Here is a 27,573-nt window from a genome sequence, read left to right as displayed (position 1 = left end):
GCAGCGGGGCGCTGCCTGGTCTGCCCCATGCGGGCCCTCCCCGGGTGACCCTGTGCCCGTGGGGTGATGCACGTCTGCCCCCAGCCTTCAAGGACGTGGCTCCGGAGGGTAGGGTACCAGCACACAGTGAGACCTCGAGCAGTGTTTGTGGAACAGAAGGCTCAGAGAAGTCACGGGAAGAGGGTCAGGATGAGGGTGCCAGCAAAGCCGGCTCCTGGGAGCCGTCCCACCGTGTGAACCTCAGGCCGAGTTTTTACCGAACAGGTTTTCTTCCCCCCTATGGTTCACTAGTGAACATACACTGTGTGCCTCAAGTTTGGCAGCATTGTTAAGAAGGACAGTGAAGTATTTTGGGATACGCATTTATTTTTAATAAAAAAAAATATTCCCCAACAATTCATCTGCACACTGAGGGCCATGACTCGTTCCGTCAACTCTCAAACATGTGCAACTGTGTGGACCCAGGGAGGACCGCTCACAACGCCCCAGGACACATTCCACGTCTTCCCTCCACAGGTGATGTCAGCCCCCAAACCAAAGTCGGCCCGAGACGTGCATGTTTCTTCCAGCTTCAAGGACCAACACCAGATAAAGGCACCCCTTCTGACTGAGGGAGGGTCTTCAAATCCTTGAGAGGGTGTCTGAGTTGCCATGTGGCCCTGCTGGACAGCAGGGGTGGTTACTCCGCGGTCACCACACCTGGCACGTCCGGATCTCCTCTTTCAAGGCCGTCACCCCCTCCATGCTCTTGTCCTTCACGGCTAGGGCGAGGAGGACTGCTCTGTTTCCAGCTTCCTGAGACACAAACGCCACCAGATTCTTTGCGAAGACGTGGATGAGGGGCTGGCGAAGGCAAGGAGAGACCACTTTAACTGCAAGAAACCTGTTTTCTTAATGCCTTCACTGAGTACCCGAGGGACCCAGAAGGGCTTCCCACACCACCATTAAAGCACCACCCGTTAAGTCCAGCGTGACAGTGATTCAGATTCAATGAGACTCTCCAGACACTCCAGTCATAAACACACTGCTAAGGAGCATCATTAGATTTGTCTCCTCAGTGCTTTCTGGCTCCTGCCTCTTCCAGCCATCTTTACTCTGGAAGGACCCATGTGGGTCTGCAGAGGGAAACCCTGTCAAATGTCACAGGTGATCTTTCCTGAGTGGAGTAGGCACTCATCACCATAACGTGCTATGACAGGGTCAGAATGAGGGGAGGCCTACATTACAGAATCAACTCGTCCGGGAGCAGCAGCCACCAAGTGCAGGCGGATGCCCTCAAGTGCACGGAGGCTGCGGAAAATGCTGTCTTGGGCTGGAGGCGGGTCTCGCCTACCAGATGCTCCACATCCGTACAGACAAGTTACAGGCACGGGGAGCCCTTCCCAACCACTTTACCTCGTCCTGCCCGAGAAGGACTTTAGTGTTCAGCACGGGCTTGCCGACGTCACTGGTCACATTGCTGGGTTCCAGGGAGACCAGGGTACCCATCTTCCCGAACTGGGTCACCACCACCAGGATGTGAGTGCTGAAGGCTGTACAGACCACCTGGGTGGGGACCCCACACACCACTGCAGTCTTCTCTTTCGATATCACCAATGGCTTACCTTCCATAGCTGGGACTGCTCGATGGCACCTTCAGTTTACGTTAAAAAAATAGGAAAAAAAAAAGAGTCAATCGATCAATGGCAGGTAGCCTTGAGGCTCCAAGAATAAGCATTATTGGGCATTAAAACAGAAACACAAGAAGGCCCATTCAAAAGCCTGTGCCTGTTCATCCATACAGGCTTCATTCGCCCGGAACTTTCTGGATCCCTTGACTAGACACATACGTATATACAGACAGGCGGGATGTCAAAATACACTTTCGCCTCTGGAGGCAGGTGAGAACTCCCCTCCCCCACGCGTCGGCCCCCGCCGTCCTGCATCACTGTGACCCCCACCGCATCCCAACGGCTCTCATTTGAGTCTTGGGGGCCTCAGTCGTGCCATCGCGCGGCGGTGGGGGGGAAGTAAGCGCCGCAGGTGCAGAAACCCGGCGGAGCGGGTGGCGGCGCCCGCGTCGCCCCTCTAGTCCGCCCACTGAGGTTTCGTTTTCTGCGTTTGGGGAAACCATTGGTCCCACGGGAGAAGCAGCACCCCCACCAAGGCGGAGGGCAGAGGGCGGCTGGAGCCGCCCGGGGCCCGTGGGGACGCCCACCCCCTCCGCCCCCGTCCGGCCCTGCCGGATCCCCAGAAGCCACGCCGGACCCCCAGCAGCCCCGCCGCCCACCATGATGCCCAAGCTCACCGCGCCGCGCCCGGAAGTGACGCACGTGGGCAATGCGGGCCCGCCTCCCGACAAACCCCGCCCTTCGAGCCGCAGGCCTGCGCGCTCGCTCCGCCCCCCGGAAGTGCAGCCTCCAGGGCTTCCGGTCCCGCCGGCGGCTTCCGGTCCCATCGGCGGCTTCCGGTCCCATCAGCGGCTTCCGGGCCCTGGGCTGAGGGCTTCGCTGCTGCCGAGCTGACGGGCTCGGCGCCGTGTCAGCGGGAAGGAGCTGCACCCCGCCCCCAACCTGCAGGCCTCGGCCCCTCGGTTCCAGGCCCTCAGTGGAGGGACCTGTGGCTTTTCCAGAAGGAGGTCCTCGGGCCTTCCTGCCGGGGACCCTGCAGCTTTTTGGTTGGGGAACTCCAGGAATGGGGTCTCGGGCCCCATGGCCGTGGGCTCCAGTACCCTCACAGAAGCCCAGGGAGCTGAGAGAGAAAAGCAGGGCCGGAGGGCAGTTAAAGGGCTGAAAACATTCCACTCAGGACCGTTGACATAGGGCACAAGAGACCTCAGTGTGGGACCCAGCGGGCTCAGCCCCAAATACCGTGTGGACTGAAAAAACAATGCACGACCTAAAAGTTGAGCGTTATGTTTTATTCGGTGGACAAAACTGAGGACTTAAGCCCGGACACAGCATCTCAGATAACTCAGGGACTATTCTGAAGAGGTAAGGGAGGATCCAGGATACATAGCGGCTTTTACAACCAACACCGGGTAGTCGGAACGTCCGAAGATACTGTTCATTAAAGAAAACCAGGCACCTCGAGTTAAGGAATTTAGTGCTTCTCTATGTATGGGAAGATGCCAGAGTCTGGACTCACTGAAATCATTCCTTTGATGTGCACCTCAGCTCTCTGGGGCCAGTATCCTTTGCTTTCCATCCTGAGGAGTCCCCTCAGGGTGCAGCGTCCGAGGGCTGTAAGGGGATGGCTTGTAGATTGCAACATCCTTTGTTTACTGTTATGGCAGGTGACATTTTTCACTTAAAACCGCAGGGGCCAGTGGGAATTTACAGCCAAGGAGCGGCGTTAGGTCAGTGGGTGGGAAATTACTAAGAGGAAACATCAGGGGGTTGGGGGTTTCTAGCCAAGGAAACCTAGCAGGATTCTCGCTGAAGGCAGGCCTGGGCGGTATCAGACCACCTGGGGGTCGGTGGGGGATGAGGAACTGATCAGACCTGGGGGGGAGGGTATCAGATATGGAGGATGGCGGGGGCAGTTCTTGCTAAAATTGGAAAATGCAGAAGTCCAAAAAGTGGAGGCCTGGTTGAAAAAGAGTTCAGGGAGTAGAGGTTGGTGTAGGAGAGAATCTTTGTCAGCGTCGAACAAAGGCTTTTTAACCACTCTGGGCAGCGCCGGGGCCTCTGCCCTCAGAAGCCCATCTGGGATATCCTCCCATGTCCAAGGGCATAATAAGAATAGCTAACATTTGTTTGGCACTTAGTATGTGCCAGGCGTTGTTCTAAGTGCTTTCTTTTTAAAAAGTATTTATTTTATTTATTTGGGCTGCGTCTCTCGTTGCTGCACGCGGGCTTTCTCTAGTTGCGGCGAGCAGGGGCTACGCTTCGTTGCGGTGCGTGGGCTCCTCTTGTTGCGGAACCCGGGCTCTAGACGTGTGGGCTTCAGTAGTTATAGCTCGCAGGCTCTAGAGTGCAGGCTCAGTAGCTGTGGCTCACGGGCTTAGTTGCTCCGCAGCATGTGGGATCTTCCCGGACCAGGGCTTGAACCTGTGTCCCCTGCACTGGCAGGCGGATTCTTAACCACTGCGCCACCAGGGAAGCCCCTAAGTGCTTTCTCTATAGTAACTCATTTAATCTTAACATCCCCATTAAGTAGAGTTGTTATTATCCCGGTTTTGTAGACAAGATGTTCAGGTTCAAAGAACTTGCCCAAGGTCACAAAGCTGATAAGGGCTGGATCTGGGTTTCGGACCTTTACCCTTAATTACTGGTCTCGCAACGCAACTCGCATTCCCGGGTAAAGGGGAAGATGAGGGACAGTGCTGCCCTGTAGCAGGATGAGTTCTGGTTCCTCCCAGGGATTCTGAGCGCCCCCCAGCCCCCCGCGTATCTTCCCTTTCTCCACGCTGGAAGTGGTATTGGCAGGGTGGGGAGTCTTGTCTGGTACTGCAGTAATTTGAGCCTTGAGACTCTTCCTGAGGGGATGAACACCCTTCAAAGCCACACACTCAGAAGGCTTCCTCTCCGGCTCCCTGACAGGCCTGTCAGGGCACATTCTGCCCCACCCCCAGCCTGGTCTGTCCACATCACTTAACCCCTTAGGAAGCTTTGGGACCCCTCATGTCCTTACCGCCTTTTCTCATGATGTAATGGCTCCTTGTACAGTCCAAGTTAAGTCAAATGAAGCATGCTCATTCCACAATGATTTCTGGTGGCCTAAAAGAAAAAGGCAAGTCTACAAAACATTATCAAAATAGACCTAAAAATCAAGAGGAAACTTGTTTTTGAGCTTTCTTGCAGCCAGTTCACAGTGGGAAAGGTTATGAGTTTCATGGTTCCAGTACTCAAAAAGAAAGAATCATATCAATTTCTCAGGAGAGTCTAATTTTTTGTTGGTTCTAAATTTAAACACACATCCACCCCCCACACACCCCAAAAGCCAATTGCCAATGTATTGCCATGTGAAACCTCTAAAAGGTTCATTGACTTTTATTCACCAATTCATGCATCCTCTCTCTGTAGGCAGATTGGTACAAGAAATCTGACCCTCCCCACACCAAAACCAAAACCAAAACCAAAAAAAAAAAACCCTAAGTCTGAAATAAGCTTATCACTTTTATAAAAGAGATGTTGGAAGAACAAAGTGGATGATGTTTTGATGACACTGGCTGTTTTTTGGTCTAGATCTTCGATAAAGACTAAGTTTGGAGGAAATGAGGTGCGAAGGCTGTCCTCGGGTGAGGTGGGGGCAGTCAGGGAGGAGGCTTCTTGGTGGCCTAAGTGGATGTGTGGGCAGAACTTACACACTTACAATAGTGGAGGAGGTGCTCACTGCCTGCCACTGAGCATTCTCCAGTGCAAGATGGAAATCGAACTGGAAAGAAAGATCCCTTAAGTGAGTTCACTTAAAGTGGGAATCAAATAGTAATGATGTCAATGGTGGGGCAAAAGATTTTGAGAATTTATCGTGAGAAAGAAAAAAAGGGGGGGATATCTTGAATTTGTCTTGTATTCAAGGAAACTTAGGTTCTGAATGCAATTATAAGTTAATTTGTAGAACCAACAAAGAATTAATCAAGTGTTGATTTGGCAGCCTCATAGTTTTTCCGACAAATTGTGTGATAGCCCTCCGCATTCTCCTTCACATCATGTGTGATTTTCTCAGCTCCGTTATAAAGAGGATCCGTTGCGCTAAAACATACAAGCGCACCCTCCATTTCCCCAAGAGCCTCTCTCTGATACTCGAATCACTTCTTGTGGGAGCACCAGCCTGTCATTACCTTGTCAGATTCGTGGTCCTCAGTTGCGCGGCCAGGCCCTCCTACTCTTGCCAATTGCTTTGGGCTAGATCTGAACATCCCTCAGTATTATTACATTTATGGACTTTCTGAAATCTTGCATCTTTCTTAAGATTTACAATTTGATTTGATTTGCACTGTACTTCCACAGCCTCACAACGTGATCCCCAGGCCTTTCAATGTTGGGTGCGTGTGTGTGTCTGTGAGAGAGAGAGAGATTCTGGAGCTACACAGGGAGGGGTGTTTGAGTGGAGCCCAGTTATGTAAATGGTCAATTCATTCATGAAACTGTCTGTGCTATGAGAATATCTATTTTCCCCTGCAGCCTCCTGACTGCAGGTACCCAGGTAGACAACACTTGGACCAAAAGGACCTCCTGGGTATCACAGCCTTGGAACGGGTAAGCCTTTGCCAGGGTTTGCCTGGGTCTCGTAGAGGCAACGTCCTTCTGAGTTTTTGTGAGACATGGTGATAGGTGGAACCACTTAATTTTTTAAATTTAAAATAATTTTTTAGCCGCGCCTTGAGGCTTGCGGGATCTTAGTTCCCCAACCAGGGACTGAACCCAGGGCCACGGCAGTGAAAGCTCCAAGTCCTAACCAGTGGACTGCCAGGGAAGTCCCAGAACCACTTTATTTATATAAATTAAATAATCACTGTCACTTCTCTTGGCCGGTATTTTAAGAGGCGCTGGGTAGCAGGTGTCGGAGATTACATTCGTGATGCAGGCTTGAGACACAACCATCAGATATTTTATGACATTTAGATTATAGATATTTTGGAATGAGTGAGGGAAGCTGTATCCGTAGGACTTTTTCAAGTGTAGGTGACAGACACAGATGTGAAACCATCTTCTGCCCCAAAAGGAGAACAGACTGGCTTTTCTCTGGGCTGAAAAGACCCAGAGCGTCGCATGATGTCTTTCTCCGCCTCTTAGCTCTGTGGGCGTGTGGGCCCTACTCTCAGACAGGCTGTCCCCCATGCTGTGGTAGAATCAACAGCCTCCACACCTCAGGAGCTTTCCCCGTATTCCCAGTGAAAGTCCCAGGATTGAATCTCCTTAGACCAGCCTGGTCACGTGCCTGTCCTTGAACCAATCACCGTTTTAAAAAAAAGTTAATGTTGGGAATTCCCTGGCCGTCCAGTGGCTAAGACTCAACACTTTCACTGCTGTGGGTTCAATCGCTGGTCAGAGAACTAAGATCCTGCAAGCCATGCAATGCGGCCAAAAAAAAAAGTTAATGTAAAAGCAACTTCCCATGCATCTGGGAGTTTAAAAAATAATTCTAAATAATGTATGTCAGAGAAGAAATCGTAAGTGGAAGGTACAAAATATTTAGGCCTCCCCCCTGGAAACCACTCATCTACTTTCTGTTCCTACGGCTTTGCCTGTCCTGGGCATTTCCTATAAACGGGCTCACATTCTGTGGCCTTTCATGTCGGCTTCTCTCCCTCAGCCTTCGGGGTTCATCTATGTTGTAGCCTATGTCAGTGCTTCGTTCCTTTTGGAGAAACCCATTCTTGCTTGTTCAGTAACGGGGAGGATTAAATGACATCCCATTTGCAAAAGGGCCTCGTTTAGGGCCTGGCACATACAGGGCGCTTGATAGAGTCTCCTTCCGTTCATGGGTCATTGGAATCCGCTGGCAGTGCCCCACGCACGGGCCCTCGTGTGATCGGTGGCTCCAGCCTCTCCACGCCCAGGCTTTTGCAAGGAGCAGAAAGACCAGGAGGGGCGATGTAAACCGACCTGCCCGGTCCCCTAACCGTTAGGGCTATGAGGTCCTGAATGCCACCATCCCGTCTCTGGAGAAAGGCTGTGATGATACCGAACTGGGTCTTTCTGTAACAGGACGTAAATTCCTAAGCGGCACAAGAGCTGCAGAGGCAGTGAGGCCCAGCACGGCGACGGGGTCAGCCTCAGGGCTGTCTGCAGATCTCCCTCAGCTCGGCAGCCCTGCAGCCAAGGACAGAGAGCCTTGGTGCTTGTGGACCCTGGTTGTTACCCCCAGCCTCGCCACTGGCCTTTCTCTGCCCCCAGCAGGTGCGACCTGGTCTTGTGGCACGGCTGCATGCCCGGCAGTCGCCTGTGTGGCACAGTGTCTGTGCGCTCAGTGGTCGCAAGGAACCTTTGAATAAGCAGCAGCACGGAAATAAGACAGTTCTAACCAGGGGACTCCGGGACACAGAAACGACCTTTTACTGCACCCAGTTACCTAGAAAGAGATAGTGAACAATTAATTTTTCATAAACCAGGTTTATCCAAGTTGAGGGAAGGGATAGGATATAAAGATTAAAGGCAACCCATTGAAAATCACATATATTTTATTACAGAAACAAAACCCTGAGACTACGTGAAATTCGAATTTTTCCCGAGGGAAGTGAATGAATACCATTAAAACCGAGCCCAGTTTATAAGGGTCCAGGGAGCGGTTCACCCGGAAAGGGCATAAATCCTCTTCCCAGGGAGCATTTAAAGATCATTTCTGAGATGCCTGCTGCCCAGGGTCAGGAGTGAAAGCATCTCATTCCCGTGGAGGCCGGTGGTGCCCTCTGGGGCAGGCGCTTGCTGTGTGGCCTAGGGGTGCCCTGAGCTTTGGAGTTTCATGTCAGCAGGAGTATTTTTGTTTAATGTCACACGGTCAACACAAAGAAAAGCCTCTATTTTGGGACCTAACTCCAGCAGGGCACGGAATTGAGAGTTTAGCTTTTGTCACTGTGTTTTCCGCCGAACTTAGTCAAGCTCAGGTATTACAATCTTTTTTTCCTAGAGTGAGGCTTTCTGCCCTCTTTAGAAATACTGAAAACTGCCTTGTACCCACATCCTGCACTATTTGTTTAGTTCTTTAATAAATGAAACCTTAATCCATGTACAATTTCTGAAAGCCTTTCTTTCAATATTTTAAGAAGTTATTCCCCCGATAAGAGGCCGTCTTGTTGCCCCCTGTCAAGCCAAATGACAAAGCCTGCCAGGCTGGTTATCGTTCGTACTCTTTTCTTTTACAGGGAGAGGACGGAAAGCCAGCGTGCGGCTTTGATAAACGTTTGCCCAATTGGATCGCATTCAAGTTGGTGTGTAAAGCAGTGGGTCCAGAGTGGTGGGTGGGGCTAGGGAGGGGGCAGGATGAAGTGGAAAGAAACCCAAGCTCTGCCCCCAGGCCCTGGCACTAACTTGCTGATGACCTTGGACAATTCCCTTCCCTGCTCCAGGCCTCTGTTTCCTCATCTGTAAAATGGGCAGATTGGCCGGGTGGCCTCCAGGTGCCTCTGATCCATTCCTCTGTGCTCCTGCCCTCTGATGGGGACAGGGCCCTGGGGGATGGACTGGAGTTGGTTTTGTCTGATCAGGGAGGGAACGGAGTGGGCTGGGAGGTCGGGGCGGGCCCACCTTCCTGAAGGCCCATTCTGTGTCTGTAGGCTGGGCCCAGGGCCTGTACCACATGGAGGTTCTGAGAAGGTAGATTAGGCACAGCACATGGACTTTCTGACCAACAGAACTTTCCAGGAATGCCAGGGCCTTCTGTAGGAGGCGGTGATTGCCCTCCCTGTGGAGGCGTTGGGACCAGGTGGTCATTGGGCCTAAGGACGGTACCAGGATGTCTGCACTGCAGATACTGGACTCAAAGTGTTTTTTTGTTTTTTTTTTAAAATTTAAGTATGTATTTATTATTTTTTGGTATTGGGTCTTCATTGCTGTGCATGGCCTTTCTCTGGTTGCACCGAGCCAGGGCTACTCTTCGTTGTGGTGCGTGGGCTTCTCATTGCAGTGGCTTTTCTTTGTTGCGGAACATGGGCTCGAGGCACATGGGCTTCAGTAGTTGTAGCACACGGGCTCAGTAGTTGTGGCGCACGGGCTTAGTTGCTCCGCGGCATGTGGGATCTTTCCGGACCAGGGCTCGAACCTGTGTCCCCTGCATTGACAGGCAGATTCTTAACCACTGTGCCACCAGGGAAGCCCTGGACTCAAAGTGTTTTGAAGGCCTTTCCAAATCCCAACGTCTGTGGTTCTGTGTGTCGAGGTGGACTGATGGCCACAGGAGATGTGGCTAAATCCCACTAGAGTGTCCCCAGCAAAACACACAACTAAACTCAACAGGGTCCGGCCACGCCAAGTGCTGGCAGGAACTGGGAGCAACTGGAGCGTCGCTGCCTTGCTGCTGGGAGGGCCAATCAGGGCAGGCAGTGTGAAAAGCAGTGTAGCTGCTTCTCATAAAGGGGAATATACACCTACCATATGACTCAGCAATCCCATTCCTGGGTATTTACCCAGGAGAAATGAAAATTATGTCCACACCAACAGTTATGTTCCTAGTGGCTTCCTTCATAGTGACCAGAAACGGAGCACAGCCCAAATGTTTCCAGCAGGTGAACGGATAACAAAGTGGGGTCCATCCACGTGATGGGTCATTACTCTGGGCATGTGACAGTGTGGATGGACCCCAAAACAGTACAAGGAAGGAGGGAAGCCAAGCACAGAAGGCAGGGTGCCCTGTGAGTCCATTCATGGGATGTTCTGGAAGAGGCAAGATTACGCATCAGGGGTTGCAGACGGGGGGTGAGGGGCAGGTTTGAACGCAAATGGGGGGCACCAGGGGCTGAGGGGTCGGCTGTGTCTTGGCTGTGATGGTGTTTTCAGGGCTGTGTATTTGTCTACGCTCTTGGAACTGTGTGTCCTGAGTGAATCCTAAGCTGCGTAAGTTGAAGAAGGGCAAGTAAACGATCCAAGCAAAGAGCAGACAAACGATAGGAAATTCTCACCCCAACCCCAAGCAGGCGCTGCCTTGGAATGCAGGCCTGTTATACCCATTAGGATGGCTAATGTGCACACACAGATGGAGAGGAAGCACGTGTTGGCTGGGATGTGGAGGAATTGGCGCCCTCGGGCACTGTTCACGGGCTGTAAAATGGCGCAGCTGTGGCGTGAAAGCCACGTGGCAGTTCCTCAAAACACTGAGCATAGAATCATGATGTGATCCAGCAATTCCACTTCTGGGTTTGCCCAAAAGAATTGAAAGCTGGGTCTTGAAGCGATATGTCAACATGCACACCCACGTTCACAGCAGCATTATTCACTGTAGCCAGAAAGTGGAAGCAACCCAGGTGTCCATGCACAGACAGATGGACAAACACAATGTGGTCTGTCCCCACAGTGGGAAATCATTCAGCCTTAAAAAGGAAGGAAATCTTGACACCTGCTACAACGTGGATGAGCCTTTTTATTTTAAACTTTTTTTTTAGTGGTTTGAGAGACGGCAATTTTTTAAATTTTATTTATTTATTTTTGGCTGTGTTGGGTCTTCGTTGCCGCAGGCGGGCTTTCTCTAGTTGCTGAGAGCAGGGGCTACTCTCGCAGTGTGCGGGCTTCTCATTGCAATAGCTTCTCTTGTTGCGGAGCACGGGCTCTAGGCGCACGGGCTTCAGTAGTTGTGGCATGTGGGCTCAGCAGTTGTGGCACACGGGCTCTAGAGCGCAGGCTCAGTAGTTGTGGCGCGCGGGCTTAGTTGCTCCGCAGCATGTGGGATCCTCCCGGACCAGGGCTCGAACCCGTGTCCCCTGCATCGGCAGGCAGATTCCTAACCACTGCGCCACCAGAGAAGCCTGGATGAGCCTTTAGAACATTGTGCCCAGTGACCTAAGCCTGTGTAGGTGCTGAGGGTTCCAAGGGCCCTGTCCTGTAGCCCATGGTGGGGCGGGGGGCAGACATGGAACCAGGACTTACAGGTGTGGTGAGCACCAGGGGAGCAGTGTGGGGCTGGGGCCCAGGTTCCAGGGCTCTTCGCAGCTGGGTGCTGCCAAGCCGTCCTCAGGAAGCTGCAGCTCAGCCGGGTCCCAAGTGAGGTCTGGGGAGTGGGCAGCTGAGTGATGGCACAGGTGGGCAAGTGCCTGGCGCTCGGAGGCTTGGGATTCACGTCCTCACACCTAAGCCCCAGTAGGTGGAGTCTTCCTGCGTTTCTTCTTCCCTGAAAGTTACCGATAACAGCGTTGTTGTCGTTAGAATAGATAACATGTTCATACCCTACAGTATCCCAGTGCACAGAGGGATCCAGAGTGAAGCCAGCCTCTGTGCACAGCACGTGTGGCCGGTGTCCTGCCCAGGCACTGTCACCTCAGCTCCTCAGCGCTCACAGGTCTGCTTTCCACTGCCTGGGCCTGCACTGCATTGCTGGGGGCTTCCTCTGAAAGTGCTGAGGTCGCTCATCCATCCATCCATCCATGTATCTATCCATCCATCCATCCGTCCATCCATTCTTCCATCCATCCAGGGGTGAAATGTTTGCTTGGTCACTCAGTCAATGAACATTTTCTGTTAGGAGCTGGTCTGACGGGACCCCCAGATGCCCACCACCTCACTGCAGAGAAGAGACCAATGATGAGCAAACAGCTGAAGGTCAAGGCAGAGTCAGGTGGAAACAGGAATAACTCCACCCCAACAAACGGGACAGGCAAGAATTTCAAAGGAGGTTGAAAGCACGGTGGAAATACTCCCCTAGGAAGACAACTTTGAAAAATAAGATGGACCTATAAGCAAAGAGGTCCTAGAAACACAGGATCTACTGCCTGGTGAAAAGGTCAGTCATGACACTTTGTCACAGACGTGACATTTTGGCGTGGTGAGGGTGAAGAATTAGTTGGGACTTTTATCAGTTTCCATGGTCACACATTTCTGTACTATTTGAACTTTTAGCATATTTCAGAAAAGAAATAAAAAGGGGAAAGAAGGAAATGTACTCCTGGCCGTTGTAGCAGGGGATTTTGCACTGTGTAGACACACCCAGAGCCCCCAGGCGAACCCAGGCCTGGATCTGAGTTGGGTCTGGCAGGAATGAGCTGCAGGGTGGCCCCCAGCCCCAGGGAGAGCTGGGTGGGGAGTGCCTGCGTTACCAGAGAACACCTCTGGGGGGCAGCAGAGGCCACAGAACGCTCTCAGCGTGCAGAGCAGGGACAGGGCTGAACCCAGTGTGGGCGGAGGAACGGAGGAGCCCTGTCCTCCTCTGCGCCGGGGAGGGGGGCGTCCTCCTTCCCTCGAGCCTTCCCACCCCCATCCACACTAGGGCAGGGCTGGCCCCCTGCCTCTTTCCCAGAGGCCGGGACTCTCCCTCTCTGTCTCTCTCTCCCCTGCCCACCCCTCTGTCTCTGTCTCTCTCCTCACCCCCACTCCCACCTGCTTCTCTGGGTCTCTCCCTCTCCCCATCCAAAGAGTCATCTAATGACAAACCTCTTTGTCCTTCAAAGGTGTTGACATCTGTCATTTATGTCACAGGCACTTGCAGAGCTTGTCCTGAGGGCCGGACCCTGAGCTATGCACTGTAGGGCTAGCAGGAAGTCCAAGTCCAACCCCAACCCCGGGGAGGCCGTAGGACACTCACAGTTAACAGGATTATAAATCAGACCACAGCCTGAGCGTTACAGATCAGGACTAGGCAATATAAGCTGGACTAGGCTGTCAAGGCCATAATGAAACACAAAGTGGGTGCATGCTGGCCACTGGGTCCTCCACCGTCGCTATGATTGGGCCTCAGGTTTAGCTTTGAGCTTCCTGGTAGCCACAGAGAAAAGGGAAACAAGATCAGGCACCCAGGTACCTACCTCCCTGCTCATGGTCAGAAGCGCTAGGCTGTCCAGACTCCACAGGGAGGACTGTCCTCTCCCAGGCTTTCTGAAGGGGCCACTGAGGTGTCAGGGCGACACCTGGGCACTCTCACTGCCCCTTGCTGGGATGTAACCCCAAAGCATCACTCAGGACAGGAGGGTTGGGGGGATGGAAAGCAAGGACCCAGCCTCCCCCGGGTCCTTGAGGAATTGAGGGCCTTGACATTCTCTGAATAAATAGCAGGGCTCTAGGCCAGGTTAGGTTTATATTTTATAACTTAAAAAACTTGAGGCCTGAAGTACATGCAGTAGATGCACTTGATGTGCCGTCCTGAGTTTCGACAACGCGTGGGATCGTATAGCCATGACCGCGGTGCCCCACCTGCCCAGTTCCCTCCTGTCCCCCAGCCCCTGTGGCCCCTGGTCTCTTCTCTGTCCCCGTAGTTTTGCCTTTTCCAAATTGTCATCTGAACAGAACCCCGTGGTATGTGCTGGCAGGGCTGCTGAGGGGGTGAGCTGCTCAGGCATGCGTGTGTAAGTGTTTGCATGTGTGTGTACCTGTGCGCGTGTGTGTTTCCGGTCCCTCCTCGTGCGCCGGTGGCCCCGTCCGCCCACCACCCTCTCTGCCTGACTTGCCACCTCCGCTAGGGATGAGCTCCCTTGGGAACGAACCGCCATCACTCGTCAGCTGACAGTCCTGCCCCCTTGTTTTCAAGTGGTTCCTAACCACCAGCCCCCCACGAAGGGCACAGCCCCCACTCCACCTCCTGGGCACTGCTGGCTCTTTCGTAAAGACACACGAGTGACATCGGAAAGTGAGGCTGTGGCGCGGGGACCCCGTGGGCACAGCCCCTGGAGGGGCCCTTGTTCTGCTGCGCCTCACGTCCGTCCTCCCCCCTGGACGCTGGGGGCGAGTGGGGCCACGCAGGTACCTCTGTCCCGGCTCTTGGCATCCGGCTGTCCTGGCGACCCTCCAGCATGAGGGAAGTCAGACCTTCGGGGGTGGGGGGCACACAGTGGGGGCTTTTTAATTCATCCAGGCTGCAGTTCTGCTGCACCCTCCTGGGCGGCCAGTCAGCTGCCACCAGCGATCCCCCGACGACGTCCCGGGCACCCGCCCTGGGAGGCAAGCTCTCTGCGTTCCTGCTCAGCTCACCTTCCCCGCTCCCGCCGCCACGGCTGGCCAGGAGCCCTGAGCCCTGCTGCCGCCGCTGGCGGAGCCGAGGCCCAAGCCTTTCCCTCCCCACAGCGAGTGTCAGGCTGGCTGTGTCCTGGTCCTGGGAGGACAGCAGGCTTTGCAGCGCGCAGCTGGGACACTGGCGAGGATGCTGGCAGTGGTCCGCCCCAGACTGTTACGGTTGTCCACACGCTGGGCCTCGCGTCGCCTTGGGGCCTTAGAGGGGCTTCTCCATCCACCACGTGTCCGGGGAGGCTCCAGCGCCCCTGCACAGGGCTGGGGGCAGGGGAACTCCCTCTGGGACGAGGCCCTGCAGGGCAGGCCCCTCCTGGGGGGCCCGGGTCTGGATGTGGGTGTGTGGGCCATGGCACTGCAGGGTGAGGAGAGGGGTGGGTCTGCCGCCAGCTCCTGCCCACCCCCCTGCACGTCAGACTTGGCTCCATCACCAGGGGGCAGTCCAGCAACAGCCTCCTGCACCTTCTCTCCTGTACCCGAAGGGCGTCCCTGCTCCCGGCCTGTCCTCTACCCGCTTCTCTCCCGCCGCCGTGTGTCTGGTTTCCCTCCGCAGCCCCCAGGGCCGAGGCCCCCGAAAGCCTGCACTCTGGGAGCGGAGTGGCCTGAAACCAGAGACATGAACACCGGGGGATTTGGCGTAAACTCATTAAACCCCATGAACCCGCCTGCCGAATGATCCCAGCCTGCGCCTGCCTGGTCTTTTAATCTCGTCCGGGCCTCGGGATAATTTGTTTAGCTGTGCTGATCAGTTGAAGGTTGATTCAATTGGACTAGGGTTATTTATTTGTGCCCGGATTTGCTAAGTGTCATTGGAGGTACATGAGGTCTTCATTACAGTGGCGAGATGGCTTCGTTAGGGTGACGACCACTCCTGCCCTCCACCCCCCCACCCTTCTCCGAGCACCCAGGCCCCCTCCCGCCTAGGGAGGGCATGGCAGCCTTGGGGGGCTGGTTCCCTGGTGCAGCCTGGCTTGGGGGGTGAGCACTGCGTTGAGGGTCCAGAGACCCAGGTTCTGATCCATGCTCTATGTTGACCACCTGTGGTTCTGCTCAGGAAATGGTCACTCCTAAATGAGTTTGGGTGACCTGCTCTCCTGCAGTCATTCCCCTGGAAGGACCCTAAAGGCATCCACCTCCCCAAGCCTCAGTTTTCCCATCCACAAACTGGGAACACCCACCTTCCCTCTTGCCGCCTCCGGGGTGGGCTGCATAGTCTGCGAGGCCCTGTGACTTGTGCACTTGGGCGCCAAGGTCACAGGGAGGGCAGGTAGGGTCCGCGGGCTGGCAGAGCGCACTGCCCAGAGCTAGGCTCTCTCTCCAGGCAGCTGGGAATGATGGATGGTGCTGCGGGGCCGCCCTGGATGAGCAGACCTGGCAGTTTGCCGCTCTCCTGCCCTGGGGTCAGACGCCTGGCTGGTTCCTCTCCCCCGTCCTGTGTCCTCCTAGCCCGTCCTGGGCATCGACTCTGGGGCTTGTGCCTGGGGCCGTGGGCGGGCAGGTGGGAGGCCCCATCCCTGTGACAGGGCTGCTCCCCGGGTGCCCCCCTCCCAGCCAGCAGGCTCTCTGGCACAGAGCAGGCACCGAGGATAAGAGAGTTCTGGGTGGAGCTGGAGGGCCCGGGCCACAGGCTAGAGCGACCGAGGTCAGCGGAGGCGAGCAAGGGGTGGGGGTGCCCGCCAAGGAGTACCCGCCGTGCCCCGAGATTGCCAAGAGGGCTGGAGTGCTGGCCGTCCTTCCCCATCGCTGATGTAGGAGCCCAGAGCAGGGGAGGGTGGGCAAAGGGTCCCGGGGCAAAGATCCTCTCCATGCTCCCCACCCAGGGGCACCCCAGAACCAGCGGGCTTGTCCTTCCATCTCTTCCAGGAGAGGAACCAGAGCCATAGACAAGCGTCCCCCTGGGTGGTATTTCCTAAGCAAATACCCTGTGTTCTAAGAGCTCAGTGGGTCTCAGCAGCTTAGGCTGATCCCTTACCTGAACCTGGGGGAATCTGAGGCCCAGAGAGGGGAAGGAGTGCCCCAAGGTCACACAGCGCACCAGGGACAGAGCAGGGACCACCGTTGAGGGCCACACGAGGAAGACACTGGTACTGACCCAGGAGCCAAGCCCTCCGTCTACAGACATCAATTTGTTAAGGCTCAGAGAGGTTAGGTGACCTCTCTAGAGAGGTTGTCCGGGGCTGCACAGCTGAAGAACTGACTGCAGACCTGTCTGCTTCTACACCCATCCCTGTACCTCCCTGAGCAAGACAGGCATCAGGGCTGTCCTGGGAAAGACTTGGGGATCTCCCTGGAAGCCAACCCTGAGAGGAGGGTCTGAGAAGGAGTGCTGTCATTGGAAGATGCTCTCAGGGCAGGGGGGGAGTAAGTGGACGGCTGCGGCTCCCCCCTGCTCAGGGCCCTGGGCGACACTGTGGAGCATCCCTCAAAGCCATCCCCCTCCAGGTATTGGAGGTATTTCTACACCAACTCCATCAGGCGCTGGTGAATATCTGTGTCCTGGACCATCTCCTCCTGGGATGTCTCATGGTCCTCATGTCACCAGGAGGAGACACCAGATGGAAAAACCGAGGCTCAGAGAGTCTTGACTGGGTCAGAGCCCAAAGCAGCCACACCAAGAAGCCTTCCATCCTTTTCTCCAGCTGGGTCCCACCCTTCATCAGGCTCCTGTCCCACCAGGCCATGAGCCCCCCAGGGAAGGGTTTGTTTCTAACTCACCTGAATGCCCCCAGCTGCCCGCATGCTCTGGGCCCCAGGAAAGGGTCAGTCGTGTCGTGGGTTGGTATCTGGATGGTCTGTTGCTGTATGTTCCAGTTTGCTATATGACAAACCGTACAACAGCGATTTTACTATAGCTCATGACTTTGTGGGTCAGGAATCCGGGCTGGGCTCAGGTGGGCGGTTCTGCTCCACGTGGCATTGGTGAGAGGCCACCTGGGGCAGTGTCTGTCCTCTGGGACTGGCTTATTTCACTGAGCCTCATGTCTTCCAGGTTCATCCATGCTGCAGCAGATGTCAGAAGTTCCTTCCTTTTTAAGGCTGAATCATATCCCATGGTGTGGATGGACCACATTTCATTATCCATTCATCCACTGATGGTCACTTGGGGTTGGTTCACTTTTTGGCTACGGTGAATAATGGTGCTGTGACCATGGGTGTACACGTATCTGAGTCTCAGTCCCCGTACGCTCTTTTTTTTTTTTGGCCATGCCACATGGCATGTGGGATCTTAGTTCCCTGGTCAAGGATCCAATCCATGCCCCCTGAAGCGGAAATGTGGAGTCCTAACCACTGGACCACCAGGGAAGGTCCCCCGCCATACACTCTTGAGCCCACAGATTAAGGGGAGGGGGTGCAGGCTCCACATCAACAGGAGGAGGGCAAGGACTCGCAGCATCTTTGGTCCGCCCCGCCGTGCTGTGCAGAGAGAGCTTGCCTGGACACCTTGGGTCGCGTAGCAAATAGGGAGCCAGCAGAAGAGACGGCAGACGGTGGAGGAGGGGGAGCTGGGGGCCCGGGGTCTGGGGTCTGGGAGGACGGGTGGGAAGCAAAAGGGGCCTGAGAAGTGAACGCAGGGGCTGGACTCTTCTGGAGAGGGCGGGGCTGTGGTCCTCAGGTCTGGCCAAGGGGGGTGTGGTTTCAGAGGACACAGGCGGCCTGGGTGTGAGTCTGGGCTCTGCCGTCCAGGAGCTTTGTGACCTGAGCTCTCAAATGCCCTCCCTTGGGAGATGGGGGGAAGTAGCACGGCTGCCCTCACAGGATGTAGAGAGAATTCGGCGGGGACTCCTGCAGGCCTCTCGCCTGGCTGTCAGTCAGCCGGGTGACCAGAGGGGCCGTAGACTCACCTCCAAGGGCCCAAGGTTATGCCCACACGGGTCAAAGTCGGCAGGGCTGGGGGCTGGGGGCCGGCGGCTTCCCAGAGGACCAGGCAGAGGAGGGCTGGTGGTTCCCTCTGGTGTAGCAGGGCTCGCCCACCCGTGGCAGCGTCCTGGGAGCCTCGCTCTCAAGGCCGTGGTGCTGGGCCGGCTCCCTTCCCGGGGCCCCTGCCCTCGGAAGGCTGGACCGGCTTCCTTACTGGGACAGGGCCGATCGGGGGAGCCTTCCAGGGCCTTCTCGCGTCCAACTTGGGAATGGGTGACGTCCATCCCACCCCATTCCAGTGGCAAAGGGAGGGGAAACAGACTGCATCTTGGTGGAGAGAACCACTGTGGCCGTACCTGCAGGCAGTTCCCCCAGAGGCCCGGCCACGAGAGTGCTGGGCGTGATGCCCCCCACCACGGGCTGGGGCCGGGATCCCCTGACTCCGGCGGGGTGGGGACGCTGGGGCCTGAGAACACAGCACTGGGGCGTCCGCAGGCGCAGCCCGTGATGTACGAGGGGCGACTCAGTCGGCCAGGCTGGACCCGCCGGCCAGGAGTGGGTGTCCTGCCCTGGCACCGGGAGGGCTGAGGCTGGGTGGGGGAAGCACCTTGCTCGGGTCGCCCCCTCCCACCCGCTCCCCGAGCAGAATCCCGCCCGCACCGTCTCCCCGAACCTGCCTTTCCTTGCACGTCAGCCAAGTTCCGATTCCCCCAAGGCTGCCTCGCCAAATATGCCTTCTTTCTCATCACCATAATTCTTCATTTGTAGGTTAAGCTGCACCTGGGGTTCTCAGAACTCCACTCACTCCCTTGCAACTTGCCAACTTCTCCAATGTCTCGTCCTCCTCTGCCTCCTTCCTTCTTCTTCTGGAGGAGGAACCTGGCCACGGCGGCGGTGTGGGGGCTGCGTGGGGAGGGTGGCAGCTCCCGGTGCCACCTGTAGGACTTTGCCTGGAAACGGTGGGGCTAAAGCCACGCTCCCAGCTGGAGAGAAGGCAGCCCGGTCTGTCTGTCCACCCTTTCCAGGCACCGTGGACTAGAAAGATTAGTCAGGCCTGACCAACATTTTCCAGCACCTTCCACGTGCCAGGAGCTCTCTTCGTGCCCTGGTGATATTGTTGAACGCTGAAGACCACACTCCCTGCGGTCCCCATTTTGTCCCCAGAGAACCAGGCTCAGGAAGGCGTGTGACTGGCCCCAGGTCAACTGGACGGTGACGAACAGAGTGGGATTCCAGCTTGGTTGGGAAGAGGAGACCAGTGGCTAGGAAGCTATGGCACAGAGGGCTCGTGGCCTTGGGGTGGCACCCCCGGCAGGGGCCCAGCACAGGCAGAGCAGGCGGTAGGGAAGCTCGATGTCCCGTGAAGGAGCAGAAGCCAAGGCTGGGGCTGGGTCCCGTCCTCCCTGCAGCCCGTCAGAGCCCTCGGCCTCGGGGGACTCTGCTCACCTGCAGCGGCGCCCGGGGAGGTTGTCAGGGGGGTGGCAGGGCCTGTCGGTCAGGCCGAGTGCTGGCGGGGCGGAGGCAGGAGCCCTCCAGAGACTGGGAACAAGGCCAGAGCCCAGGCGGACTGGGCACCTCGGGGCCTGGGGAAGCTGTCACCTAGCAGGGCTGGCAGGGAGCCGCACAGGAGAAGAGGCCTGATTGACTGCAGACCCCAAGCCCAGAGGCACCCCCGCTGCTATTCCCCCAGTTCCTGCCTTTCTGAGATGGTCCAGGGGCCCCCCTCCCGCCCCACAGCAAGAGGGCCGGAGCCCCAGGCCAAGGGTGCTGTTTCCTCCCTCCCTCCCTCCCATCCAAGCAGCCAGCGCCCATCAGGACAGGGAGGGAGCTCTGCTGGGCGTGGGGATATGGTGGTGACACGATCACAAAGGCCACCGTTTAGCAGGAGAGGGAACAAACCCACAAAGGCCACCGTTTAGCAGGAGAGGGAACAAACCGGGAACAACAGGTCCGTAATGTGTGCTCCGGGGCTGAGCCTGTGGGAGGGGTAATGGGGCCGTCGGCCTGGGCTGCAGGCCTGGGGAGTCTCTGATGAAGGGAGATGAAGGGACATTTGGGCTGGGCCAGCGGGGAGGCAAGCAGGCCATGGGGACGAGGAATCAGCTGTGTGAGGGCCTGACGATGGGGGGTAGGGACACAGGTGAGATGGGAGGCTGCCATTCACTGAGCAGCTGTGTCCTGGGCCAGCAGGTGGGGTGGGGCAGGGGCAGGGCCCCTCACTGCACTGTCCCCTCCCCCGGCCCCCACAGGCAGCTCCTCATCCAGGACGCCTGCCCGCCCGGCTGGAACAGGCCTGAGTCCTGGGGGAGGGCTGTGAGGACACAGACAAGCCTCTCTCCTCAGATGACAGTATCGCGCGTCACTGACAGGAAGCGGCTCTGCGCTTCCCACAGACCCTGAGGGGTTGGGCTGTGTGTTTTTAACCCATTATACAGATTATTATTCCATTAGTGGAGTCACACAGTGGGGGCCGCGGGACTTTCATCTCCAAAAGGCCTTGCGAACATTGATCACTAAAAATTAATTAAAGCATTCTAATCTCCAAATGCCTCTAGGCTGCAATATCCCCTTCCTGTGTCGGCTGAGAGAAACACAGCCCTGGAAACACAGCCCTGGTTACGGGAAGCTCCTGGTGGGGGCATCGTTCACAAGGCAGTGGGGCAGAAGTCAGACGGGGGGAGAAGGGGTGAGCGGCCTTGTCCCTCCAGCCCGTCCCTCCGGCCCCTGTCCCTCCGGCCCGTCCCTCCGGCCATGCTGTACTGGGGGTGGAGCCCAGTTCTATGCTGAGGTCTCGTGCCCTCCCGCAGGGAAGCCGTTTGCCAGCCTTGAGGGGCTGTGTCCCTCTGCTTCTGCTACATCCCCGGGCGGATTTGAGGAGGAGAGGCTGCGTGATGCTGGACGACCTCCCACCCCAGACCCCCATTTCTCATCAGTCACTTGGTCTCTGGGACCCCTTCCCGTCCTGATTCCCCCAAATCTGAGAGAAGCTTCTGGCACCCTGCTGCCTTGCCAGGCTGACTCTCTGGTGTAAACTCCAATTCAGCCAGAAGGTTGAACTAATAATGCAGGTTCTCCGGATTCATTATGTTCCCCGGGTTTCTCTCCCCTTGGGAGCCCTTGATGTCAGATGAGCAGATTTGGGGAAGCAGAGTGGCCAGGCGGCGGGCCGTCCTCAGGGTGGACCAGGGCAGGCTCAGTAGGTGTCGGATGCAAAGGCCCGGGGGCCTTCTGCCTGGGTGCTGTGTGCCTGGCGTGTGGACGTGTGTGTGCATGGTGTGTGTGGCCCCTACAACCCAAGATTCAGAAAGCCAGGGCTGTCCAGGCCTTCAGGGCCTGACGGGTGCTTGGGGATGGGCATGCCCGGCCACGTGCCCCAAACACATGGAGAAAGGGTTAGGCCTGGTCTTGGGACTATTGGGAGGATGCTGATGAAGCACGGTTTTGCAGGCCCCAGGTTGCAGGGGACGGTCCTGGTTAGTCCTGAGTTAGCAGAGTGCAGGGGGTCAGGGAACTCTCAACCAGGCCTCAGGTTGGTCCCACACCTGGGCTGGCGGCAGGACTGGAGTGGACATCTGGTGAGCAGGCGGCCATGGCTGAGGGTCTCCCATCGGAGACCAGGGTGGGGCGTGCTGATTCAGGACTCCAGAGAAGGGCTCTGATGATGGTGCCACCACGCTGGCAGTGACTGACAGCTGCTTGTGTCAAGCTTGTGGGTGTGCAGGGTGGGATTCTGCGGAGTAGCGATCAGCAGGGGAGGCTCTGGAGTGACGCTGGCAAGGCCATGCGAACCAGACCCCAGTCAGGAACTGGGAACCAGAGCCTTGCAGAAGGAGCCGCAGTGCTGCGTCTGGGGTGAGGGTCGCCTGGCCTCCCATCCTGGCGTGGCCTCTGAGGCGCTGCGCACCCCCGGTGAGTCAGTCCCTGTCTCTGAATGGCAGCGTCCTTGTAGGCAAGGCCTGAACTCTGAGGTGCTCTAAGAGGTAGAAATCGTGCATGTAAAACACTGGCCCAGGGCCCGCCTGGTCCGAGGAGGAACACAGCCCATCGGGGTACTTAGTGGCTGATCGTTGACCTGTTTATGGAGCGGGCCTTCTCCAGGGCTGGGGAGCGTGAATGCGCACGGCTGCCTCCGAGGACTTACCTCCGCGCTGAACGGACAGACGTCGGACAAGCAGCTCCAATCTAGTGCGCTCGGTGCTGTGATGGGGAAAGAGGGGCCGTGGGTGCCCAGAACGGGGGTGGGGTTCTCAGGGGAAAGTGCCACGAAGAGCTCTCCCAGCTCAGACCGAATGAGTGAGCAGCGCTTCTCCAGGTGAAGCTGTGTAGAGAGTTATGGAAGGAGGAGGCGGCGTGTGCACAGGCCTAGGGAGAAAGAGTACGCGCAGACCAGGAGCTGATAATGGTGGTGACTGTGACGGCGATGATGATGATGGGGATGGGGATAATGGTGATGTTGATGGTGATGATAATAGTGATGGTGGTGGAGATGATGGTGATGATGTTTGTGGAGATGATGATGATGACGGTGATGATGGAGGTAATGGTGACCGTGAGGACGATGGTGATGATGGTGATGACGGCAGTGATGCTGAGACGGCAGTGGCCACAGCCTCCTCCACCCCTGGTCAGGGGTCCAGGTCAGCTGAGGGGACCAGGACAAGAGTGCTGGCTAGTTAGGGACTTGGCTGACTTTTCCCATGCTCCTTTGCTCTCTGATCCCTGCGCCTTTTCCATGGTCCCGTGCAGACTATACCCCCTGGGCTCCTCCTGTCTGTCCTTAGACAGGGCTTTGGTTTATGCTATGTCCCATCCCAGGGATGAGGACCACCCAGGCTTCAATGTCCCTCAGCTGTATCCCAAGTCCTCCACGGATGGCCACTCCCAGTTGGTCAGTTGAGGGGGGTGAGTTTCCATCTTGGAAGGGCAGGCCACCTCTCCCTCGTCCCCTCACCAGAGCAGCCCCTACAATGAGGCGATAGCTGGCGGCTGCTGGGCTGCTGTTTCCAAGGCTGGCTGCAACCAGGGGCCTTATCAGGCAGGACTGAGCCCTCTGACTCTCCCCTAGACCCATCCTCCTGGACCCAGCAGCATCTTCCCAACTTCTTCCTTAAGAGCACGTAATTGGGATTTGAAATGGAGATCAATTTGGAGGTTCTAGAAATCCTGTAGGGACCCCATGTGGCCATGGTGCCGTTTCTATTGGAAACGAACCAGTCTGTGAGCTTCTGCCCCTAACTGGCCCCCAGCCCACGTGGGTACTGGTTGGGGAGCCCATGCTCCCCTTCCACCTGGGACAAGGAGCTGGCCTAGAACACAGGACGCAGGCCCTTCCAGAGCTGTGGCCTGGTTGTTCTCCCCATGCTTTCTAGTCTCCTCCAGACCCTCCAAAGGCGTCCATGCCCCGCCCTGGCCTCCCCCCTCACACCACACCCTGCATCAGGCACTCAGTGGGTGCCAGGCATGGGGCTATGCTCACCTTAGGCCCACGAGGCAGACCTCTCCAACCTCTGAGCCCGAACGCTTAGCCACGAGGCCACGGGCCCAGCTCACCCCTGCCTCCCACTGTGTTCCAGCCACATGAGCCCCCCCTCAGTCCTGCTCTTGTGTAGTGGCACAACATTCTGACACTAGCAAAACAATCATCCTTTCGTGTTCCCTGATGCCTCCCATCTCTGAGGCTGAGCCCTGAGCTGCCTCAAGGCCCCTGGGTGGGGAGGAGGGAGGATCCCATCCAGGACAGACAGGTGAAAGAAAGGTCAGCCCAGGGTGCAGAGCCAGCTCACAGCGAGGGGAATGGTTGGGACAGCCAGGCTCTCTGAGTGAGAACATCCTCTCGGTTCCCTGGACTCCGATTTAGCATTTCAATGGCCAGGGCTGGCAGTGATGTCCTTGAGTCTTGCTGATGAGTGAGGGCGAGAGAATCCTGGATGGGGTGCAGTAAAGGGGAGTTCCGGTCCTGGTGACCGGTGGAGAGGCAGGGAGGTGGGGATGGGGTCGGGGGGAGTAGCCAGGACCTCTGGCATCCAAGGGGATTTGGGTGTGGGGACACACGAGAACTTGGGGGCTTCCGCCCTCGTGCAGCGTGGGGAGACTGAAGGCCCCTCGGCTGTGCCCTGCCCACTTCTGACACAACATAGGCAGGAAGAAGCCAGGAAGATGGGCAGGACAGGGTCCTGGCTCCGCGTGCCCTGTGTGGGTGTTCAGTACACTTGGAAGTCCCGGAGGCTGCAGATCAGCAGGGAAGGGCCATCAGGGATGGAGAGGCCACAGCCTGGGCGGACGTTGTGACCGGGGCAGACGGCCTTGAGAGAGGACAATGCGGAGCCGTCCTCGTGAACGTGGCAGCAGCATGGATGCCCAGCCGTCCCCGCAGACGTCCCTGCAGGACCTGATACGCTCACCAGCTTGGCAAGCAGCCCCCAGCTTTTAATCTGTGGGAGAAGCGACCTTTTATATTTCAGATCACATGAAGTTAATTTGCACTCCAAGTTCAAGAGAGCTCCTGAGAAGGTACAAATGTGATTTCTTAACAGCTGTTCCTGAAGGACTCAACATGACAGAAATGATGAGAAGTGAGGATTCATTTTTAGAGAGAAAGAGATGCTCTCTCCCCAGAGCCAGCCCTGGATGGCGGCCATCAGATGAGAAGAGCTGCGGGAGCGTGGGGGGCCCACTGCTCACCCTGTACGGTGTCCCTGACCCATGGCTGTCCTCTTGCTGCTTGAATACCACCAGTGATGGAGAGCTCACCACCTCGAGGGCAGCCACATCTAATGCTGGTCGGGTTGGCTGTGGGAAAGTCTCTCCAGTGTGGGGTCCAATCTGTTCCGTTGATTGTGCTCTGCCCTCTGAAGATGTACAAATCACCCCCCCCTCCTGTCTGGTGTCTGAAGGTGGCCAGCTCATCCTCTCCTTCTGCTGACCACCTCCAGTTCCTTAACCGTGTGTCCTAAGCTGGTGTCCGGGTCCTCCCATCTTGTCCCTGGGGGTGTTCTGATCTGCCAGTGTCCCTAAAGTCAGGCACTCAGAACCAAACAGAATGTTCCTTTTTCTGACCAACTGGCCAAGAGTCCTATCGCTTTCCTGCTTCTGGACACCGCACCCCCAGCCAGATGGCCAGAGATCATATTCAGCGTGACCTTCGAGGTGCGCTCCTGGCCCACCTGGCTGACATCCAGGGAGAAGCCACATGTGACCGGTTCTGTGCCAATTGCTGTGGGAGGTTGGGCAGGGGACGTGGCTGCAGGAGCGGTAGGTCTAGTCCAGGCACCGAGCTGACACTGATGCGGGCTGTGGCTTTAGGGTGAACCCAGCTGTCACATCTTCCCTGCCATCCTGCCCCATACCCATCTGGGCCCTGATGATTGGACCAGGGCCGGTCACCTGACTTAAGCTAGACCAATCACATCAGCAGTTGGGGTAGCAGGTCAGTCCCTGCAGGTGGCTGCGGGGCAGCTTTATTCCCATGGGGTCTGGGAAATCTGATGTCCATTTGCAGAGAAAGAAGAGAGATGGGGTGGGGGAAGCCATGCGGAGAGAGGAGTAAAACGTGAAGCAAATGCAGAGAGGTGGGGGTGGGTGCACACCCCCAGAGCCCCCCTGTGACACCCGCCCTCCCAGCCACGTAGACCCACAGGGTCCCACGGGGAGGGAGAGGGGTGCTGGGGGTCTGGCCCTGAGCCCTTCCTGGTGCCAGGATTCTCCGGCATCCTTGGGACCCACCTCAACCTTGCGGAAAGATCCAAGGCAACCCAAAGGCCTCACCTCTCAGGGTCCCACCCTCCTTGCTGCCCAGGGTAACACAGGCCAACAGCCAATGAGGGGCTGACAGCCCATTGCCTGGGGCTCCTGGAGGCTGTGTCATCTTGTAACTTTTGTAATTTTTTCCCACCACTCCTTGGGGATGTTTACTGGCTACTGGCCCCATACCTGCCCAGGTGTGGAACCCGCCAGTTGGGGCCAGGGGAGGACTGTCCAGGCTGAGGCAGCACGATTCAATGCTTGGCCAAGAGTGGTTAAGACCAGCGTGGGCTCAGCCTTTCCTGGGCCCTGCTCGGCATGAGCAAGGGGCCTGCCCTCTCTGAGCCTCCAGTCTGTCCCCTGCAGAACGGGGACAGTTATGTCTCCCACCTCACAGGCCTGCTGTGGCTGCTCTAGGAGCTCTAGGAGCCAGTGTAGGTAGAGAGCCTGGCATAGAACCAGTCCCGTGGAAGGCAGGTCCACGATAGGAGGATGCCTTGCAAGATGGTGCACTCACGTGGCTGGCAGGGGTGCTGGCAGAGGGCCAGAGGCCTTGGTTTCCCCTCCACGTGGGCCTCCCCCCGGCCCCCACTGCACCACCCCTGTGCTCCGGCGGCAGGCGCATTGCTTTTTATGATACCAGCCTCAGACATCAGACAGCATCTGTTATGAGCAGAATTGTGCCCCCTCCAAATTCGTGCGCCGGCGTCCTAACCCCTAGTAGCTCAGGATGCAGTTGTGGTGGAGACGGGGTCTTTAAAGAGAGAATTAAGGTAAAATGAGGTCATGTGTGTGGGTCCTAATCCAGTCTGACAGGTGTCCTAATAAGAAGGGGAGATTAGGACACAGACACACACGGAGGGGCGACCACGTGAGGACATGGGAGAAGACGGCCATCTGCAAGCCAAGGAGAGAGGCCTTAGGAGGAATCACCCTGCCTACACCTGGATCTTCAGCCTCCAGAGCTGAGAGGAAATAAATGTCTGCTGTTTACGCCGCCGGGTCTGTGGTATTTGTTACAGCTGCCACGCTGACCAAGAGCACCTCTCAGCTGCACTCTATCCATAAGGCGATCGGAGGCCTGCCCAGGCTGAAAGAGGGGCCACAGGTGACCCCACCCCTTCATGGGAAGGTTCTGGAAGGGCAGGTGGTCCGGGAATATCGATGGTGGGAAAGACCGTGTGCTACACTGATGCACACGGATTGCCCAGGAGCGGGACTCAGGCAGGTAGTGCAGAGGGGGGGGCAGCCGCGAGGAGGCCTGCTGCATCATAGACGCGGGCCGAGGGGGCGCAGCGCCGAGCGGGGCCTCCCCAAGCCGCCTAAACTGCCGGCTGCGAGGGTGGTTGACAAGAGGCGGCGGGGCCCAGGGCCCAGCGTGTAACACCTGACAGCACAGTCCCGCGGCCCC

At 56.8% G+C, this 27,573-nt stretch overlaps 1 protein-coding gene and 1 long non-coding RNA gene across 3 annotated transcripts; one reads left to right on the top strand and one right to left on the bottom strand.

The window, feature by feature from the left end:
• Positions 1-233: 233 nt before the first annotated feature.
• On the bottom strand, positions 234-2,241 carry PSMG3 (proteasome assembly chaperone 3). Of its 2 annotated transcripts, none has more exons than XM_082600320.1 (3): positions 2,143-2,241; positions 1,396-1,633; positions 234-843 (listed from the first exon to the last, which is right to left on the bottom strand). In XM_082600320.1, exons 2-3 carry the CDS (start codon positions 1,609-1,611, stop codon positions 691-693), a joined length of 369 nt encoding a protein of 122 aa, XP_082456446.1. In that variant the 5' UTR covers positions 1,612-1,633; positions 2,143-2,241; the 3' UTR covers positions 234-690. The 2 variants fall into 2 exon arrangements, with proteins under 2 accessions (XP_082456446.1, XP_082456445.1); XM_082600319.1 differs by lacking the exon at positions 2,143-2,241 and adding an exon at positions 1,941-2,114.
• Positions 2,242-2,476: 235 nt separating this feature from the next.
• LOC309791513 lies at positions 2,477-27,155 on the top strand. Its single transcript, XR_014291510.1, has 4 exons — positions 2,477-2,972; positions 6,108-6,182; positions 8,789-8,854; positions 26,971-27,155. It is a non-coding gene; the product is annotated as an uncharacterized lncRNA (long non-coding RNA).
• The last annotated feature ends 418 nt before the right edge of the window (positions 27,156-27,573 follow it).

The sequence above is a fragment of the Mesoplodon mirus genome (assembly GCF_964341445.2).
Source record: "Mesoplodon mirus genome assembly, chromosome: 15".
NCBI classification, from domain to species: domain Eukaryota; kingdom Metazoa; phylum Chordata; class Mammalia; order Artiodactyla; family Ziphiidae; genus Mesoplodon; species Mesoplodon mirus.
The sequence above is the reverse complement of the archived record's forward strand: the minus strand, read 5'-3'. Positions and strand labels throughout refer to the sequence as shown.

Excerpts from the sequence above, each read along its gene's own strand:
- PSMG3 (XM_082600319.1), bottom strand. The coding sequence starts at position 2,113 with ATGGTTTCCCCAAACGCAGAAAACGAAACCTCAGTGGGCGGACTAGAG. Across the intron at positions 1,634-1,940 it reads ATGAGAGCCGTTGGGATGCG|GTGCCATCGAGCAGTCCCAG; the intron begins GTGGGGGTCACA and ends CGTAAACTGAAG. Across the intron at positions 844-1,395 it reads TCCTTCTCGGGCAGGACGAG|CCCCTCATCCACGTCTTCGC; the intron begins GTAAAGTGGTTG and ends TGCCTTCGCCAG.